We start from the raw sequence: 21,092 nt of genomic DNA, 5'->3' as shown, positions 1-21,092 counted from the left end.
GAATCTCACCAGAAGGTGTTTCTGCCTTTCCATCCTCCCTGCGCGGAGCATAGCAGGGACTGTCGTGGTGTCACCGTGTGGAAGGAAAGGAGACGAAGAGATACTCAGCGTCTTCATTCTGCCCTGTAGTATAGTGAGGAGGAGCATGGAAGAGTGGGAGACTGTAGCATTTGCCCTCTTTACTCCATGGTCTCCTAATTGAAATAGAGGATGTGGGGGATTATAGTGTGGTTCTCCCTTAATACACAACAGAACTGAAACAGGGGAGTACAGCACTGGAGTTTCTTTCCCACTGATTAATTAAAATGGAGTTGGGAGAATAATGTATTCTCCTTTTGTGCCTTCATGTGGGTGGGAATGGGTTGGGGAAACGCTGCCAGTGCATGTATGCAATGAATGAGTTCCTTTCCTTTCTCCGTGATCAGAATTGGGTGGGGAATGACTAAGGTGACATTCTCCTCTTGTCTTCTCACTTGTAGAGGAGGAGTCTGGTTTGTTTTATCACCTCATTTCTCTGGGACAGATAACCATGAATTAATCCACCTACATGCTTTCTTTCCAAAGTCTGATGACTTTTTTTTCATTGCCCCCTTAGTAACTTTAACATTTATTTGAAAAAAAAATTTCACTTGTGGGAGTCATCCCTTTCATTTTGCGTTTTTTACTCTTTATAATAGTCATCTATGCGTGTCTTAATTTATCCTTTACAGCAGGAATTGGATGAACTTCTTACAATTATAAATAATGTATAAATCCATAACCACCTAACAAAATAGCTGTTTCCTACCCCTTTTGCCCACAGTTTTTTGCAGTGCCTTGGGGTAGATGGGTAGGTATCCCCTCCTCCTCTTTTATCCCCAGTGTCATCGAAAGTGTTTTGTTTTGTTTTCATATACATATAAAAATAACCACAACATTTCATATGTAGAAGCTTAACAAAGAGTATACAGAACTGGATCTGTGGTAAGAAACTATCTTGACACTGAAGATTGCTTATTACAGCATTCGTCTGTCTACACCAATTAATAGGTTATCTATATGCTCGTTTGCAAAACTTTCCTGTCGTTTCGCAATGATGTAGTTGTCTTTTTTCTTCATTTCACCTAGTTTGGGTTTGTTTTGGTTTTTTTTTTTTTGATGAAAGGGCACTGTATGACTAGGCTATATAATTTGACATTCTTTTCTGGCTCTAGTAAATATATTCTTCATCTCCTTTATGATACTATATGGTAATAAGATCTCAAGCTTAAAATGGAAAAGTCCCAACAAGACATGATGAATGTTTTTTCTGCTTTTTGCAGAGTTAGAACTTTTCACAGCTTATTGAGTCTGGGTTTTTGCATGTTTTTTTCAGTTTGAGGTTGTGAAGAAGTCAGAGGATGGGTGGATTTTTTTGGAGTCTCTACTTTGAATGTCATTAATATGATGATTTTTGTGAAGTGTTCTTGGAGTTTTTCCAAAGACTCTAGATCCTGACCTGGATTTGCCCAATGTTTGTGCTTCCAACTTTAACACAATACTTGGTGTGAGTACAGTTCATCTTATAGAATCATGTTGCTTCTGAACCTCTCATATGAAGCATTATCTAGAGATCACTGCTGGAATGGCACCTGAATTATAGAAAGCATGCTAAAAAGTCAATCGCCAATCCACTCTACAAGTTGACTTTGTTGAAGTTGTTGAATAAAGTCTCTTGGAGTTGGTGGCCAAAGTGTTTGGGGAAAAAGAAAAAACATTGCTTGAAGCCAGTGTTTTGGAGATGACAATGAACTGGAAAGGCTTCTTTTCCTGAGTTTAGGAAGCTATTAGTAAAACGTCAAAATCAAAAGGCTAGATTTAAAGAGGATTAGGCATCTTGTACAAAACTAAGTAGGAATTGACTTTGTATGTAACTTGAAATTTTCTGGTCAGGATGTGAGAATATACAGAAACCTTTAGAGTTAAGTAATGCTGGCCTGGAAGATGGGATAGTTCAGGTCTTTGGGTATTTTGTTATGTTTTGAAAGAGGCACCAAGTTCTTGAAAAATAAGTCTGAGAAATGGCTTCCTTAGATGAGAAGGACATAACTTTTCAAGGCAATGTGAACTTGAAATTGGACTGAAATCAGGTGTGGTTAGATGTAGCATGTCTCAAACATTGTGGCTAATTTTTATCATTTAAATTCAGAGTGTGTACTGCTCTTCACAGCAACACTTGCTTGTTTCAGAATATAAGCAAGACACTGATTTGAGCTGTGTTGTTTGGTTCTACGACCTCACTTAAGGTGTAGATTATTCCCTTTTCTGCCTTTCTATGTCATGTTTTATTTTTCTAGATTTGGAACAGTTTTACTATTTGTGTTCCTTTCTTTATATACTTCAATGCTGCTTCAAACATGGGTTCCCCGTCAATAGCTGTGAGAGGCAGCAGCTTGTGAAAGCAAGTTGTCAATGAACTTAATTTAATATGGTTATGTTTAGCATCTTGGTCTTTTTCCTATTTGCATGTTTGTTTTTACCAGCCTGTCTTGAACAGCTACAGCCAAAAACATTGCCGCACATGATCTTGAACAGAAGCACAGAATTGTTTAGGTTGGAAGGAACCTCTCAAGATTATCTAGTCCAACCCACAAAGTATATCAGGGTTTAAAGAGGTATATGGTATTTAATTTTTCTGACCATAAGATGGGCCTATGTAAACAAAAGTGTGCACACTTAACTTTTTTGATTGGATGATACTAGCAGAAGTCTGGTAATTAACTCTTTCATATCTCTCACTAAGTTTGCATTAGGGAGGAAGGAAACACTTTTTCCCTCTCTGACATGTAGAATTTATTTCCCTTCCTGAATATCTAAGGAAAAACATTACTCTCTCAAGATTGGAAGTCTGTTCAAATTTGTGATTGCCTACTCTTGGAAATATCGATGGAGTACTTAGGGTTTTCTAGTTCAAACAGAATTTATAAATTTCTGTTAGCCTTTTTTAACCATATTTTTTAAAACAGTTGGTTAGAGACTGAATTTTGCAAATTGCATTGCTGCAAGACAAAATTGTTATAAGAGAAGGGCCTCTTTGTACTCTTACGGCTCTGTCAATTTTTCCCCCTGCTTTAGCCTCCAATTTCAGAGTTTGTTTCTCCAGTCGATGAGTACAAGATGCTGAGTCCCCGTTCTGCTTGTTTGACTCCAGCCCCTTAGTGCTGAGAAAATGCAGATCCAACCCTGAGGAATGACTGCTGTTTAAATTGGCTCTATAGGTAGGGTGGAACTGGCAGAGCAACCATATGTAGCTACCTTTGCAATTTCCATCTTCGAGAGTGTGTGGAGAAAGGGGTGGTCAAAGAACGCTGTGTTCTGGCTTATCCTTAGCTGCTGTGACAGCTTCTGGAAAGCAAGATGTGAGATGTGTTCAAGGAAAATGCATTAGAGACAACAAAAAAGCTGTTTACAACTGGACTAAAATTACATATTTGTACACAGGTAGCCAAACCATGACTGTAGCTTGTTGGGCAGAACTGTAGTCTTCAGTCCTGCAAGTTGGGACTTGTGTATTGGTGGTGGTGACTGTTTTGTTTTTGTTTTATAATTATTCAGCAGAAGTAATGAGGCCGTGCAACTAAAGAGATGCTATCGATGTGAATGTACCAGCGGAGATGCTGAGTCATAAATAGCTTGCTTTCAGTGTGGTCAACAATAGTAATGCTTGCCTGGCTAAATTAAAAGTGTGGGGTTTTCTAAAAATATTTTCTTCATAGTAAATACATTCCCCCTTTTCCCCATCCTTTTTGGGTAGTTTTACAGCATACTGGCTTTTTTTCCATCAGAAATAGTCTGGATTAAAATTTACCAAGGGACCCTCTAGTCTTGCACATGAGAACTTGAAGCAATTTGTATGCCAGGCTATTTAGAGCTAAAATCAATTACAATGATTTTGACTGTGTTTTATTTGTTGTGTTTTTTATTCTAGGTTACCTAACAAAAGAACGTAACTCGACTGCTGTTCTGTCACGATGGGGTCAATTGTGTGGGAATGCGGTTAAACATTTTAATACCTTAATGTAATACATGCTATATAATACTGAGAAAAGAAAAGGCAAGATTTCTCACACGTCGGTCTCGAATACATCACCTTCTGGACTGAGCTAAGAATGTCGTATACAAAGAGTATTCCAATTTTGAAGAATCTTAAACAAGGACTGAAAATATCGCCACTGAAGTGAAATCTGAAGGTGCATGAGGAGTTCAAAGGGCTTTCTGACTGGGCTCAAAACCTGGCCCCATTCCCATTGTGGAAGGATGGCTGTTAGCTGGATGTTCTGGTACCTTTGGCTTTTGGATGTTTTGGTGGGGCACACAAGAGGGCACAGTTTATTTTCTTGTGAGCCCATCATCTTGCGGATGTGCCAGGATCTGCCTTACAATACTACCTTTATGCCTAATCTTCTGAATCATTACGACCAGCAAACCGCAGCATTAGCAATGGAGGTAAGGCTATTTTTTTTCAGCAGTATATATGTTCTTGGCCTTTAGTTGACAAATAAGTGGTAACAGAATCTGGGAAGATATTTATATTAGAAATAAAAATGAAAAAAAATGAAGATAATTAATAATTTAAATATAAAACCAAATACCACTTGCATAAGATGTATTGTAATATATACTAAAATATTCTATGACTACAAAATTTGCCTAATTTACTATAACTGAGTGTGAAATACTCTGGACGTATTTTTATGTTAGTCTGTTACTTTAAATATTTAGACAGATCAAGAATGCATATTTTGAGTGGTCTGTCGCTTAACTAAATGCCAGAAAAATAGCATACTGAACAATGAATCAAAAACTTCTAGTTCTGAAGACTGTGTTCTTTGGTGGCTTTGTGATATTTGGCCTTTCCTTACTCGCCTGAAATTTGGTGTGAAGAAAATGAGAATAGTACGACATACCATGAAAATAATGGAAATTGTTCACTTATTACTACTGCTTTTCTCAGCTGCAAAAAGTCTGTTGTCTTGCAGACAAATAAGCTTTTAGAATCACGCTTTCTTTGTTATAACAGTATCTTATTACTGTTACCATTATCCCCAAAACCTTCTTTGGACTTATGTGTACTAATTTTCTCCTTTTAAAAAACCCCAACACATTTCCACTGATATCTCTTTAAGCTTTTTTTGGAGAACTGTCCTGATGGGGCTTCAGCCACACACTTAGTCTCTTTTTATATATAGTCTAGTTTATAGGAGACTTTTAAGTTCACTTCAGTCTGTTCTCTATCCTTCTACCCTGCCTAAGGAGTTTCCTTACTTGGTATTCTGCAATATGACTAAAATTGATGAAAATTCCGAATATGAGGCAAGTCTTGCTGTCAGCCTGTTCAAATTTTCATGAGAGATTTGTGCAGATTAGGTTTATTTATACTTCTTAAAGTGCTTGGGAATCCTCGCTGGTGGATATGCTGTGCGGTATACTGAGAACAGAAAGAGTAATCATATGCTTTCATCTTTGAACGTTCTTCCTAACAATATAGAAACTTAATTTAATTGTTCTTCTTAAATAATATAAAACCAAGGCTTTATATAGTCTTTCTATGGAAGAGCTGTAAACCAGACTCGACAAGCATTTTACTGTAAGAAGAAAACAGATTCTTTCCATTAATTTTTCTTTGTTTGAAAGAACTATGGACTTGCATTTCAATGGCTCATTTGGATGTCACCAGGGATTCCAATTATACTAAATACATAGCAACAGGAATGAATTTTATTTTAGAATTGGTTCTGGTAAGTTCTGAGGACCTTTGAAGATCTAACTGTAAGGAGGAAAAATGAAGCCCAAGCAAGTAAGCAAGTTTAATAGGATAACAGTGTGAACAACTAGGTGTGTACAAACTGTGTATTTCATCTTTGAAAGGTGGAATTTAGGATATTAAAGGAATCAATGAAACCAACTGGATTGAAGACTCCTGGGACTTGACTGGCAGAGGTGTGGAGATAGTGGCTTTTGGTTTTGTTGGGTGGTTGCAGAAGTAGATGGCCACCTCTTGGAGTAGTAGTTTATCAGTGAAAGTCTTTTGGGATCTCTGCAGTTCAGTTATTTTCTTAAATGATCTAGAAGAGAAGACTAGCAGTAAGATGAGAAAGCCTATTGCCACTATTCTAGTGGCAGAGGCTGTAGGGGTTTGGGGGTTTTTTTGTGTGTGTATGGTTGGACTTGATGATCTCAAAGGTCCTTTCCAACCATGAAGATTCTATGATACTGTTGGGAGTAACTTAGAGCTAAGGTCAAATCAGAATGAAGAATTTTAAAGACCTTGATATTGTTTGAGATACATTGAGCCATAAAATTGTTGAGGAAATTCAAAGTGATAAATATGTATGCATTGTGGGGGATACTGTTCTTCATATCAGTGGTGGTGGTCAGCTTATTTCATTGGATTTATGATGGTTTGTTCTGTTGAAGTGTCAGCTGAGAGCTTGACTGAGCAGTAAGAAAGCCAAAAGGCAAATCAGACATGGAATAATTAGGAAAGGAATAAAGACCAGAGATTACGGTGGTGGTATATAATCCTCTGGCTCACAATTAGCTGGAGTGTTGTATGAAATTTCGAGCCATCTCAAAAAATGTGTTTGAACTGAATAGAGGTCCAGAGGAAGAACAGACTGAGCACAGGCTTATGGAACGTATCCCATATGAGGAGTGCTAGACTATGGCAGGGTGCTTTAGCCTATGTTTAAAATAGAAAAAAACCAACAACAACAAACCCACCAAGAACAACTGCCATCATAAGTGACGTGCACAGGGCTATAGGGATTGACTGTACACTGTCTCTTCCAGCGCAGGAGCTAAGCTCCATCAAATGAAGTTGCTAGAAGCCAAGTCAGAACAAAGAGGAAGAGGCAGTTCTTCAAACAGCTGGCAGTAGAGCTGTGAAACTCTTAGACAGTGCTGTGGATGCAAAAAATTTGAGGAGACTGGACCAGAACTTGGAAGATAATGCCAATGAGGGTGACTAGGTAGAAAAAACCCACTTCAGTCTCTTCCCTTCGGCAGAAAATTGTGGCAGGCTGGGAGAGTATTTAGGGAATGTAAGAAATACCCTGCTAATGGTCTTTTTTGCCAAGTGTTCTGTATCTGCGAATGGCAGGAGGATATACTATTTAGGGAAGGGATGCAAGCCTGGCCTCTTGTCTGCGGGCTGCTGCTTCCCCAGTATCCACAGTCCCCAAATTATGGATGTTGAAGGGTACCTCCCTGCCTGTTCCCTTTAGTATCATTTAATGTATCTGTTATCAATTAATTGCGCTAAATTATTTTATGAATACAGTACTGTTAACCAGTTCACTAGACACTACGTGAAGAAGTACTTATTCTCTTACCTGTTTTATACTAGTTTCCTGCTAGTTTCATTTAATGCCCTTTTATTGCAGTATTGTGCAATATTGTGCTGCAGTTAAATCCTCTGTTACACTTGTGATTTTGGAACCCTCAGTTTTGTGCCCCAGGCTTTTCTGCTCCAAACCGAAGTGTTCCAGCTGTTTGGGCTCGCTCCTTGCAATTCAGCTGCTTTGTTCCTGTAATAATTGTAGTTACCTTTCCCTGTCCCTTTTTCTAGCCTTGTCCTTGCTGAGGTGTGGAGATGAGAATGGCACACCACTCCAGATGTGGGCACACTAGAGATTTATTTATGAATAAAATCACGCTTTTTGCCGCTAACAGCTTTCTAGTAATGGCCAACATTATGTTCATTTGTCTGGCTTTTGTTGCATGTTAAACCAATGATTTCGGAGAACTATCAAAAATACCACTTTCACTGAAAGTGTTTATGGCCACTGTTGGAAGCAGAGCCATAATTATGTTGACTCTCAGTCTGAGCCAGAATAACTGGTGTAATTGCTCTTATCTTCATAAAATAGCTTTCTGCTACGGAGAGAGAAAACCAGTTGAGAAGCAAATGTTACTTCTCTGCACTCTGTGGTATAAAGCTCAACTTAATAGCATAAATTAGCTTGCATGAAACACTGTGTTGCTGCAATTCATACAGTAGCTTGATGCCAAAGCCATTCTTCAACTTAGCGTGGGTGCGTTGGAGTTGTGGGTGTATGTATAGTACTCCCTTCTGCCAATATAATTAGCACACAGGCCAGTGGTTTCGGTTTGGGGATGGACTATGGGCTACTTCTGAATGCTTCATGAAAAATGGTGAAGGCTGTGCAAGGAAACAAGGCTATTATCAAGCGTAAATTCACTATGCAGGGGCCTGTGCCTCCATTGCAGAAGTTTTTAGGGGGTTGAACAAGAAAAAAGGAATGAAAAGCCACAGGTTTGCATAAGTATATTTCCACTCCATGTGTTAGCCTAGATTGCCCCTTAAATCTGTACTTAGCAATGTGGAAGTTCTTATTATTTGGCTTTTTAGACATTATTTAATGTTGCAGTCAAATGGATGGCGCACTCAAATTCTGAACTGAATGAAGTCTATTAAAAGTTGCATTGTGTCATTTTCTGGTAAACATCTCTCATCTCCAAGCCCTCCCTAATTGCTGTGAGCATAAAATAATAGAGCAGCAGAATCAGTGTGATTCATCTTGTGTATTGCAGGAGGAAGGCCTTATAATTCTCACTTTTTCAGTACCGCTTTCTCACAACAGTTCCTAATAAAACCCATAGGAAAAATTCAGCTTGCTTGTACTGAAAATGCAATACAAGATAGAGTGAATGTGAAGCAAAAAAGGGAACTACTACAGCTGTTGTCTTACCATCGATAAATTCAGTGTACTTCCCTTCCCATACCATTGATTGCTTCATTGAAGGAACTGTTTAAAAAATTATTTATCATTATTTCTTGAAAACTCAAAAAATCAGTAAATTGCCTTTTTCAGACTTTATGCCAATATGATTCCTTCATAATTATAGTAAAGGCTAATAAGTCATGCCATCAGTGTTGTCTTCTTATATTGCAGCAATATTGGTATTAACCATCTTGATTAAACAAAGAAAAACAGAATATTACATGAGGAGCCCCTCTTAGTCTATCAGTCCGTACCGTAATCGGTTCCTATGCCTTTATTTACTCCTAGGAAAGATAATGCCTTAAGCTTTCTGCTGTGCTACATCAGCAAGGCCTGCTTTAATCCGGGAAGGTTGAAGGGACGGCTCTCTGCATTCAAGGGCCTGGAGCATTATTTTATCCCCGAGTATCTCTAAGGAACTTACTCTTTTTGATAGGGGACAAACACCAGTTGCAGTAGTCCGACGTCTGTTAACATCCACTTGGCTATAGCCGAGACTAAAATGAGAATCATTTTACATCTGCTTCTTTTTAAAAGGAGAAGTGCTGATTAATATAGAGTAACAGACTCATCATGATAGAGTATGGAGATATGAGATGGTAGGTGTAAAGGGCGAATATTTTCCAGAGCCCCCTCCCAGGCCAGGTGGGAGGGAACCGAGAGCCATCCTGTCCCGCAGTCCTGCACAGCCGCTGCCCGTGTCACACCGCCAGGCTCATGGTTCTTCTCTCTCTGGGGTCATGCCTTGTATCTGCTCCAGGCTCTCCTGTAAAGCATGCAGTAAGGTATTTTTAACATTTTCTATAATCTGCTAACAGGTTGTTTTATTACAATCGCCATCTAGCATAGTCTGTCTCAGCTATGCTGTTAAAACTCCCCTCTAAATATGTTTGTGATGATAGCGTGACATTGAGATGATGTTGCACTGTACTGCTGCCACAGTTCTGCTGTGTTACAGGGATCGTGTGCTGAATGAGGCAATGACAACGGAGAAGTTAAATTACCCCCGTCCCCCTGAGGGATCTGACCTTATTTACCCATCTTTTGGATTATTATTGCTACAATGTGAAGAATTATCTTCTGTCTCTTTTTCACTTTATATTCCTTTGGCCTTGAAGGATTTGCTTATGCATATGATTAGCAAGCAGTGTTTTTTATCTGCCTTAATGCAATTTTTTTAGACAAACATTTTTATCAGAGAACGTGTAACTTGGTAGCCTGCTGTAGCCTGGGAGTGTGCTATTAAAGCTTTTGTCACCGATGAAGAGAAGTGGTTTAATATGATGATTGCCAGCCTTGTTGCAGTTAAATATACTGCCAGCACTTCCTCCTTCTTAACCTGATTTTATAGGACCTCACAAATGATGCTAGGGATCAAAGAGGCTTTAAAGGACAGGAACCAGACATAGTTGAGGGCTAAATGGGTCCCTCTGGGTGAATGGAGAAGCGCTGTCTTTTGGGATTATACCAGAGGTCAAACGCTCCAGAAATAAGATGATACAGTCACCATATGGGCAGGGGAGATAACATGCTATTCCTTTGCACTCCCTCACAACTTCCATTCCCGTTTTGCATATCAAAAAAGAGCAGTGGTAGGGTCTTAGGGATGTACCATAGCTAGGTTGGCTACTGTGTAGGTGGGAGATGCAAAGGGGGGAATAGAGAAATAATGTTATCCTGCAACTGATTTTTTTGCAGGGTGAGGGAGGTAGCTGGAAGGGGAGAGGAGTAATGTTGACTCATATGCTCCTACTCCACCAGCGTGGCAGGGCTCACCAGCTGGTAATCATGGGATTAATATAAATAAACTACCCAGTCATGGAGTTTTGAATATTTAGAAGCAGAGCTGGTGAATAGTTAATGGCCTTTGTCGCAGAATATGCAACTATAGATGTGAAGACACCTGATTTTTCATATCCTATTTCGAATTCAGTGGTTTCTTGCTTGTACTGATTCTTGCAGAGGATGAAGCCATTGACTTGCCGCAGAGCAGAGCGTGTGCTGCATGATTGCATACCCTTGCTAACTATATAGCACAGTTACTTTTTTGTGGCGATATGTATTTTTTTTCTCCTCCCAGCAATGATCTTTGGAGTCTTTGTTCATTTTTTGGTGTTTTTTAACTGGAAAAGAGACAGAGTATGCTTAAAAATGGCATCAATAGAAGACATAGCTGTATTTATTCCCAGCCTGGTCTTAGCATCTGGGATAAGAGTTAGGCATTTTTCAATACAGGTAGGTTAAGTATCAAGTGGCTTATTTTAGTGGTGTTTCTCAAATAGCTTTTCTGTTGGGCATATGTTACTACAAATTTCAAATAATCAGTATTTGGACTCCATATGGTACATTGTCTTTCAGTTCTTGATTTTCATAAGGGTGAGAAATTCACTGATCTTGGTTTATGTGATGGTGATTCCTCCCTTCCCTGGAGCTGCAAGGTAGTACTGCCCCATCCCTCTTCTATTTCTGAGTGATAATTTTGGGATACAAGTGGGAAGCATCTTTCTTTGGTTTTGAGCAGCAAGGATGGGGAGAATGTAGGGTGGAAGATCCTTAACTTGTTCCCCCATTAATTCCATCTTTATCCCCCTCTACCCCCCATCTTCTTTTGCCTTGCCCGTGCAGTATACCCTCCTAAATCTCAGCAGTTTTCCTTGGCTTTCTCTATTATTCATTTCTGCATCTGAAACTCAAAGAAGAATATAAAGCTAATGGAAAAGCAGGTTTTAATCAGATGGTGTTTTGTAAGCATTCTAATCTTAGACACTAATTTGCAGTAAGGATTAATTTTCTCCTTAGTGCGTAAGATTATGATGCCTACAGAACAATGGAACCATACGTGATCATAAGAAGGCAAACTGTGCACCAGCTGATTAAAGCCTACTCTTTCATTAACTTTGTATTCTCTTATTCCCACTCTGAGTTTTCACCTTAGAAATAGCCACATAAAGATGTTAGATTTTTTTATTGTTAAAACGGAATGTCTCAAAGCTAGAATTGCAGAGCTGATTCTGCAGAGTGCAGACAGAGTAAAGGAGTGCATGATAATGTACTGCGTAGGAATTCTGGCTTTAGGAGTACCTGGGGCTTGTCTGTTTGAAACACATCAGCTTGTGGTTTCCCCTTGACCTGTAAAGGGCATGAGTAGTGTGCAAAGGTGAAATCCTAAGTGGGTAAGAACAATTTGGGAAGAACTAGAGCGGTTACATCCCCAAGGAGATCCATACAAAAATTGGTATGATCTGACAATTTTGTAAAACGAGGCTTCTGAGGAAGCTGTTTCGTGAACACAGCCTTACATGGTCTCATATTAGGACCATCAGTCCCATCCTTTTCACACTGAGGTCCAGTGAACTTCAAGATAATCTGAATGAATATTGAATATTTAATAAATACTGAAGCCTTTAGACTCATAAGACAGGAAGAGCAGCCATGTGAGATAATAATTTGTGTTCAGATATAGCATAGAGCTATCCGTATGTATCTACTTTGAAATTGATACAGGCTTAAATAAGGAAGGTATATGTCAATATGGAGGTACCCAGAGCCAGAATTGAAAACTGGATGGATTTGTGGACCTAGATTATACCTGAGCACATGGTTCACCCTAATACAACAATCAAAGGGAATATAAACTCTGACTGGCATTTTAAAGTGGAATAGATGCTTGCTTAATGTGAGCAATCACGATGGTGAGTCTCTGATTTTTTTCCTCCGGGGGCCATATCGTTGCACTTCAAGAAACGAGATAAAGGTATTACAGTGCTATGCTGCACAGAGCAGCATGAAAGAATAAAGTACTAAAGAGATGCTTCTTTCCAAAAGGAATACAAATAACACAAGGTTAAAGCTTCTGCGTGTAGGTCATAGGTGCTCAAATAGTTGCGCTAGATAGCAGGTGTTAGAAACCCTTACTTTCTTTTGCCTGACTAACAGCCGTTCTCCAGGGAATCATTTCAGAAATACTGTTTTTCTAGTCTTTTATGTTTGTTAATGAGAAACAAGGTACCAAAATGCAGACTAGTAGTGAGAGAGGAAATGGAGAAAAGTAGGGTTTGGAGTTTTTTTGTTAAATCGATAAACTACTGCTTGCCCATTGAAGACGAACTCTGTCGCCATGTTCATATTTTCTTGAATAAAAGATTAAATCCGAATGATGATTCGACTGGAAATATGGAAACGAAGTTTAGCCTTAATAGTTTACTGCAAGCATATGAAAAAAACATTAGTTTTATGTAACGATTCAGTTTAAAGTGAATGATCTACATCTTAATCAACATCTATTCACAGTGGGCTTGTTTTCAGGGTCATGAAGGCAGATGGCTCTGCATTGTGGCTAATTCTGTAGCATCTGGTGGAGGCTTAAAGAGGAATTATTAGGAAAGGTGGTACACACATGAATTTATTTTGAATAGTTAAGTGACAATGTACTTTATAGTCAGTTGTAGCTTTTTATCTGCAAGCGTAAACTCAGAAGCAAAAGAATTTTTGCTTCTGGAGTGGAAAGCTGGAAATTTTAATGGAAATTAATGGAAATATTAATCCTTATAATTTACCATTCCTCTTGCCTACCCCAAGCATACAGATATTCATTCCTATCTTTCTGTGCTTTTTTTTCTACCTTAATCAAAATCAGCCAGCAGTTTCTCTTAGATGCTTCTGCTGTGGGGCAAAACCCATGTTCATATCATATATTGTATGCTGTAGTAGTACAGGTTAGGATTTGTTACAGTGACTAGGCTTAACCTTATATCTGGTAGTATGTGTAATTTAGAGGATATAGTTCTGCCATATTATTACTGAAATAGCTGCCTTGTGTTCTGCACATACACACATTAGATTCTGTCCCTCGTAAGGCAGAGATTTAGTGTGTCCACTGTAGAATCAAGTCACCACTTCTGTGTAGTCCAAGTTAGTAGCAAGACCTTTCTCTTCCCCCTTTTTGCTCTTCTGATACAAAGATTATTTAGATATCCCAGTTCTAACTTGTAAGCTGGCTTAATAGGTTGGAAGCTCTTTAGTTTTCTGTCCTTTCAACTTACCATTCTTTCCGAACATGTTTTTTGTGCAAAAAGTTGGCAGTGATGTAAATAACAGCGGACTACTTAAAAGTTGTGTGGCTTGGCTAGGATGTGCTTTCTATTTTGCTGGTCACTTGGAAGTGATGGTTTCTTCCTTGCTTTCTCTAGTCTGTGATGATGGTTTCAAGTGTAGGATAATCGGATGCAAAAAGAAAGCCATAGCAGACCGACAAGATGAGAATAAGTATGCAATAACAACTTAAGTACCAAGGAGCAGTTGTCATAAATTTTACCGTTTGTCTTGCTTGTAGGGCTGTAGTTTTCTTCTTTGTCTTGGGAGGCATTTGTGGTGATTTCAGAGAAAGTGAGGATGTTTTTTATGGATTTGAATCACTTTTGTATCAATGGAATATTCCTGTGCGGCTGTGAAGCTTTTGTGTTCTGTGGTATGAGAAGAAGAATAATTCACCAAAGCATGTTTTTAACATTCAAAGGACAAATCATCTTAAATTCACACGTGCCTCACTTGTGCACTGCCACCTTACTCCCCATTTTGTATCCTGGTCATTAAGAGATGTAAATGCATGAGGGTTTTGTGATTTTTCTGAAGGAAACTGAGCCAGTGTTTGTCCTACATATAGCTCCAAACTGGTACTGAGGTAAGCAGCCTGTGGGCTACAAATTATCCCTAATGGCTGAGGAACCCAATGCTCTTGAACTGAGTTCATTATTCAGTCTTGCAACACTTTGTACCTGCAAAACAATGACATTTTTATAAAATACGCCTTTAAAGAATATACTTGGTGTGAGAGACAGATTAGTAGAAATGAAATTGGGGAGGAGATAGATAAATGTAAGAACCTAAGCGATAGGAAGTCAGAGCAGAGATCTGTTTAGCCTGGTCACCCGACGGTGGCCCACCATGGGTGGTGTATGGAGCAGGTCAGGTATGTAACATGCATCTACCCTGGCTGCTCTTCTCTGTTCAGCAATTTGTGGCTTGGAAACAATGTCTTGCATTAGTATTTTGATGTGTTGTTCTACAAATTTATCAGTTTTCTTCCTGAACTCATACATTCTTTTAGCATCCACACAAATCAGTGCTAAGGAGTTACGTAAGTTAAAGGTGTTGTGTGAAGAATTTGCTTGTGTTGGTTTTTTCTCTTTTTTTTTTTTTTCCTTTTCTTTTCAAATGAACCACCTGCTGGTTTTATGTTCCCTACTTTTTGTGCTGAGGATACGGTGAACAATTGCACCATAATTTTCCTTTATGTACCATTTGCGATTTTACAGAGCTGTTCCATGCCTCATCCTCCTGCTGTCTCTTTTACAAGGTACAAGAATAAAAGCATGCCATATCTATATTTTTATGTAGTATACAAATGCGATGCCGTGTTAATATACTGTATGTAAATCTGCTCTGTCAGATTGCTGTTGCAGTAACAATAATGTCTAGGCTATCTTTCATATTTTGCAGAACTGTTAGTGTATAGTGGCTCTGCACGGTGGAAGCCATAGCTCAATAGCAATCTTCCTGAAGCTGTGTTGTTTCTAGGTATCTGTGAGGCATTTAGAAAACATCTTCAGAGCCCATCCAAATCGAAGGGGAGCATTCAGCATATTTTCAGGAGAATATTAAATACTTGTGCCGGATTTGAGAATCAGATCTGCCCCGTTTCTCTGTAGTCTGATAGAAATTCAGTTGATGCTATTATATTAAAACAAGCACTGAGTTGGCTACTTGGTCCTTAAAAGTTGTGTTGGGTTTTTGTTTGTTTTTTTTTTTTTTTTATTTGTATTACTTATTTTTTCACTGTGGGTTCTAGCGTTGCGTTTTTAACGCCGCCTTTCCCATTTTGCTTCCCATGTTGTGGATTTGGCCATGATGCTCCTTCTCCCCGCCCCTGTCCCGCAGAGTTAGTTCCTATGGTTACCCCCCCGTTTTGTGGGGTGACAAAGGTTGGCATCTTGATTCTCCCCGAGCCAAATTCTGCCCTTTGACTCTCTCCCCTTTTCACACCCCTTGCTAAGCCTGGCCTCTTGCTCTGCTCGGAGGTTTGTCAGCCAGGGGGTTCCCATGGAAACGAGGAAGGAAATTTGAAAAGAGGAGAGGAGAGAACAGAAGCACAAAGGGCTGATTAATTTGAATTTGAACAAGGAAGGAACGCTCCTTGTAGTTCATCTTTGTGTGTTGTAGAAACCTGAAATTTATCTTTTAAAAGTTGCTTTCAATTTGTAAACTTGTTTATATTCCCTGTTTCTTGATTTATAGAACAAAAGTTGTCACGTTTGTGGCACTGAGCAAGGAGAAACATCTTTCTTTTAAAATTCAATGAGAGAATTCTAGTCAGCCATTCATTTAGCTTTTTTCCCCTCACGTGTCCAAAAGCACCATTCATGTTTTTAATATTTTTCTCTGAAAACTTACATGTGTTACATTTTTTTCCCTTCGTAATGATTCAGCTGTACTGTCAATTATCTAACATCTGTACACCTCTTTTTTTTTTTTTTTTTTTTTTCTTTTTTTGAGGAGTGGATGAATATATGCCATTCGGAATTAGCAGACCCATTAGTTGAATCCCTGCTCATGAGTATTCCTTCTGGTTTCTTATTATACATTTTTAGTATCACGGTCTTATCTGGGCAGGTGCAATATGGAAATGTAAGTGCAGAGAAGAATATGGTAGCAAAGTTTGACCTTGGATTTCAGTTTTGATTTCAGTCAATAATAAAAAAATCAAGAAAATAAAAATGTGTGTCATAATAAGTGCCTTTTGGGGCATTTTATCTGCATATTTAACAGATGTGTTAATTAAAGTTTGATACAAATTTGTTAAAGAACAGTGAAGTTACTTTGTCTTCTGATTTTCCTCTGTAGCTTTTTGAATGACAAATAGTCTTTCTAGTTCTTACAGAAAAATCATCTTTACCTCATGTAGAAGAAATACCATTTAAATGGTCTGATTAGAAAATTTGTCCTCCAGCTGCACTTTTACAAAATCCTGTGGCTAAAATACTGAAAACTCTCAGACCCTGAAGAGTACATGGACATTTTCCTTAGTCTTACTTCGGAACTGCGGGCAAATTATTCCTGTTACTCAGAATAACCTTAATTAAGTGGCATCACAAAAAGGCAACATAATTCTTCAAATCCGTCAGTTACTTTTTTCTGACACAACTGGAGGCAGTTGCTTTTGTCTGGAAATAGTAAGTTTCCAGGCTTTAAAAATTTAGGCTTCGGTTCCCCTCCCACTTTGTAGTAGTTGCTATTCGTAGCCAGGGTCACGGAGGGGACTCAAGAAAGGGGCGTTGAATTGAAGCCAGGACTGTAAAAGATCCACGGCTTGCGGTTTTCTTACTGTGGTAGCCAAATCCTCTGACATAACCTGTTGTACCCATCAGAGAGGAGCCAGTGTGACGGATTAAAGGACACGGGTGTGATCTCTGGGCGTTAGTCCTCATCCATGAGGTGGGAGCCAAGTACAAGTGAAATCAGCAAAGAGCTATTGAGCAGAACTCATCATGAAACATTAACAGATGCACTCCTCTTCACTATCCCGTCCCCATCCTGCTGCTTTTGAGGTTTAAGAGACAAAGGGAGCTGGAAAGCTAGCTCTGCTCTATGAACTTCCTATGGTTCCTCAGAGCAGAAACGCCCTCTGACTGGTCTTCTGTGGGCTGCCAGATGAGCCCTGCTGTGGCTAACCAAATGGGGCTTATCGCAGCAGGCTTCCAGCTCTTTTCACCTCCCCTACCTTATAGCCCCACACCTGGTCTTTGCTCAATTGCATTTTCCATCCTTTTAGACACAGATATATATAAAAGGGATTTTGCAGCGTTGGGGAATTATTCATAGAGGCAATCAATGGGAAAAACACTTACCCCCTGTCGTCTCTTGCATCATCCTCAAATGCTTACATCTCCAAGCAATTCAATGCAGTCTTTCCTATTTATCTGACCTGCTCTTTTATAGCTTGATCCCACTGATTGCATTCTCTGTCGGTTCCCCCGTTGCGGACACCCCTGCAGTGTGTTCCGTACGGAACCTGACACACGGAGTACATTTACAGTGCTTGTGAGTGTCACTTACTGTTTGAGATATGTTTTTGAAGAGGTACTTCTTCCACTGCACCCATAGATATTTGCTTCTCTTTATTCTGTTTAACTGGAAAAGAATTTGGGTCTATCATCCTGCGTAGGGGCCTCACAGAGTAGTTGCATAATCTTTTTGTCTCCCCTTGTTTCCTTCCATCCATGTCCCTTCTCTCCTCCCACTGTCTCGTTAATCCCGTTATTGTGTTGGGTCTTGTCCTACTTGTCTAGAGTGTTTCAAAGACACACAGGATACACTGTGGGAGCAATTTTTCCCCAAACTATGTTAGTGATACAGAAGAGAGGTAGGCACAAACTTCTGTCCGCAACAGGGAGAAACTTCTGGACCTTTGAGGGCAAAATATTATTTAATCTCTTTTAAGAGAAGCAAGCACGCTTTTAGGGTGCCGCAGAAACAAATAAGCGGAGGCACTGTGGGAATTCCTGTCAAATATTTATCTGGTAAATTATTAACTGTAGGGAAGAAAAATCAACTTTGGGGAGCTTGGTTTTATTCTTAATGTGATAGTTTTGGTGAAGTTTTCGGAATTGGTCATTCAGACACTTGTGAGGGAGATAACGGCTTTCTGTCCAGTGCAAAAGTGTACAACTGCAGTTGTTTTTTTTTTTTTTTTTTTAATTCTCTTTCCCTATCCTCCCCTGTAGAGTTCATGTGTGACCTCATTAACTTGGCACTGAATGGGAGGGATAGTATCCCCTGATGAATCTTAAATTTTAATTTACAGCTGCTATGTTTGGACGCGTTTTTTAAAAATGGTTCATTATTAAAATTAAAGTCACCAACTAATTATCTTAAAGCTTCTATTTCGAGCAGAAATGAATTTTCATTTAATATGTTGGAGTAAATTGAGATTTTTCTCAGTCTTAGCTTCTCTATTAAGGAGAGAGGCCCGATTAATGACCCTCTTGTAATTCTGTAATTAGGTAAAAGAAATATATATTGGGATGGTAATCTATTTTAAAAGTTAAAAAAGCCATCCTAGTAGATGGAGTCAATGTTTGGTCAGAATGTATAGACTCACTGTAAAATTATAATAATGAAAGAAAAGTCTCTTCCCAAAGACTAAAAACTTCCCCAAAAGCCACCTCATTTTCCTGTTGTTTGTGTCCAGCTGCACATGCTATACAGATAGCGCATGGGAAGAATTTCACACCTAATACCAAAATATAGAAAGTTGATCCTGAGATTAACTAGCCGGGTCGTCTTTTATTTCGTAATGGCTTTATTGTACTTGCTTGTAGTAACAGCAACAGTACGGGATGGTTCTGCATGGAGCCCCTGGTAACACTGAGACACGCTGTTGGTTTTTTACGCAAACTTCCAGGTAAAATATACACGTTTTCCTGGATAAAAACTGCGATTATATCATCATCTGCCCACATCTACCCAATTAATGCATGTCAAGAGTACTAAGTACTGCAGCTTTACTTTTCTTGCATTAGAAATTGGCTAAAATAATTGCAAAAACAAATACAATCCCCTGAGAATCCTTACAATCAAACTAGTCTGAACAGTAAGTGGTATATGAGAGAGAAAAGAAATAGTAACTGTTTCTTTGTAGTAGAGTAAGTGGAAGGTGCTGTTAAATTGAGATTTGGAGACGGAGCAGCTTGATTTGAGTTGGATCCTTCTCTAGTAAATATATACAGGGGCCAGCAGGGCTGTAGGGTTTGTAGAGTGTAGACCACACACCCAGGAAAACCATCCCGCGTTATTTATCTGTGTGAAACAACCTGCTAATTTTTAGAATTAACTATGCCAAAAGACACCTTAGGATACTAGACTGAAAGACTGAAAGTGTAGCCTTCCTGGAAATTAAGCATGAGGGAAAGAAAATAAATACTTGTCAAGCCAGTAGACAATATGCTTTAAATATTGCCCTGTGAAATACCCTTAATTTTGAGGCCCAAAGATGCAAATCTTCTATCCAACTGTTGACACGTGTGTGTATGTCTCTCTGTGTGTGTATATCTGTGTTTTTGCTGGTATATAGATATAACAGATGGTTTGTAATGTTAGATTAAGACGCAGCTGTTAAAATATTAGCATTCATTTTACAGATAGGTTTTGTTTGCTATTCAGAATAACTTTTATAGCATTAATCCAACAGATTATGTTCTTACTTCAGTTTGCGTCATATTATTTATGGACGTAGTTGTATTGGATCAGTGCCACGCTCTGCTTCTTTCCAAGCCACATACACCAAATAAAATGACTTTGCCATTCTTAGAGACGCATTATTGTATTACCTGAGTATTCCTTTTGATTTTCAATTTGGACAACAAATATTGGGCAGAGTCAAGAAAAGTTTCAATATGTAGCCAAACGCATCTGTGAAATCATTTGGCACAACTGGTTTTTTTTGTGTTTTTTTTTTTTTTTTTTTATATAATAGTACGTGACAAAGTAACAGTTCTAGTGGATATTGCAAGTTCATTCCCTGAAGTATTTAGGTGAGATCCATTATGGGCTTTCACAGGAGCAAAATTGAGTCATTTAACCTATGCCCAAGGAGATGTTGATCCTAATGTAGACAGGTAAGACACGAGAGTTTTTGAATGGTAATTCATTGTTGGAGAACACTGTCTGATGTTCATAGCTCAAGCAGTAAGTTTATTTATTACGATGACTGACTCTGGCGTTGTATTCTCATATATGAAACCAGGTGTTTTGGCTAGTAAGAGAATTTTGTGAGACAAGTTTGACAGCAGACTGGCTGCCAAGGGACAAGCAAATAGAACTTCCTGAATTCATTTAGTGTGTTTTTTCTCTTGCAGCCTTCTGTCTGCAAAAGCTTACACTCCTGGGTTTTCACAGCATCCACGCCTGTTCTCTGTCATAGCATGAAGTCTTTGTCTTCTGTGTTGTGGAACTAATGCTATACCATTCTATGGAACCATTCTATGATTCTATAAAACTCAAGAGTTTACCTTAAACATATCATAGAATCACAGAATGGTTTGGGTTGGAAGGGACCTTAAAGACTGTTCAGTTCCACCCCCCTGCCCTGGGCAGGGACACCTCCCGCCAGACCAGGTTGCTCCAAGCCCCAGCCAACCTGGCCTTGAACCCCTCCAGGGATGGGGCAGCCACAGCTTCTCTGGGCAACCTGGGCCAGGGGCTCACCACCCTCAGAGTGAAAAATTTCTTCCCGATACCTAATCTAAATCTCCCCTCTTATAGTTTGAAGCC

General features: G+C 39.0%; 1 protein-coding gene across 1 annotated transcript in view; it reads left to right on the top strand.

The window, feature by feature from the left end:
- Positions 1-21,092, top strand: part of FZD3 (frizzled class receptor 3) — a 62,006-nt gene that overhangs the window by 1,237 nt on the left and 39,677 nt on the right. Inside the window, exon 2 of the mRNA XM_063330730.1 lies at positions 3,947-4,464. Coding sequence (XP_063186800.1) covers positions 4,213-4,464 — 252 coding nt within the window. The 5' untranslated portion in view covers positions 3,947-4,212. The remainder of the gene's footprint in view (positions 1-3,946; positions 4,465-21,092) is intronic.

This window comes from Chroicocephalus ridibundus, chromosome 3 (assembly GCF_963924245.1).
Source record: "Chroicocephalus ridibundus chromosome 3, bChrRid1.1, whole genome shotgun sequence".
Lineage (NCBI taxonomy): Eukaryota > Metazoa > Chordata > Aves > Charadriiformes > Laridae > Chroicocephalus > Chroicocephalus ridibundus.
Note: the sequence above shows the minus strand (reverse complement) of the source record. Positions and strands in the feature narration are given on the sequence as shown.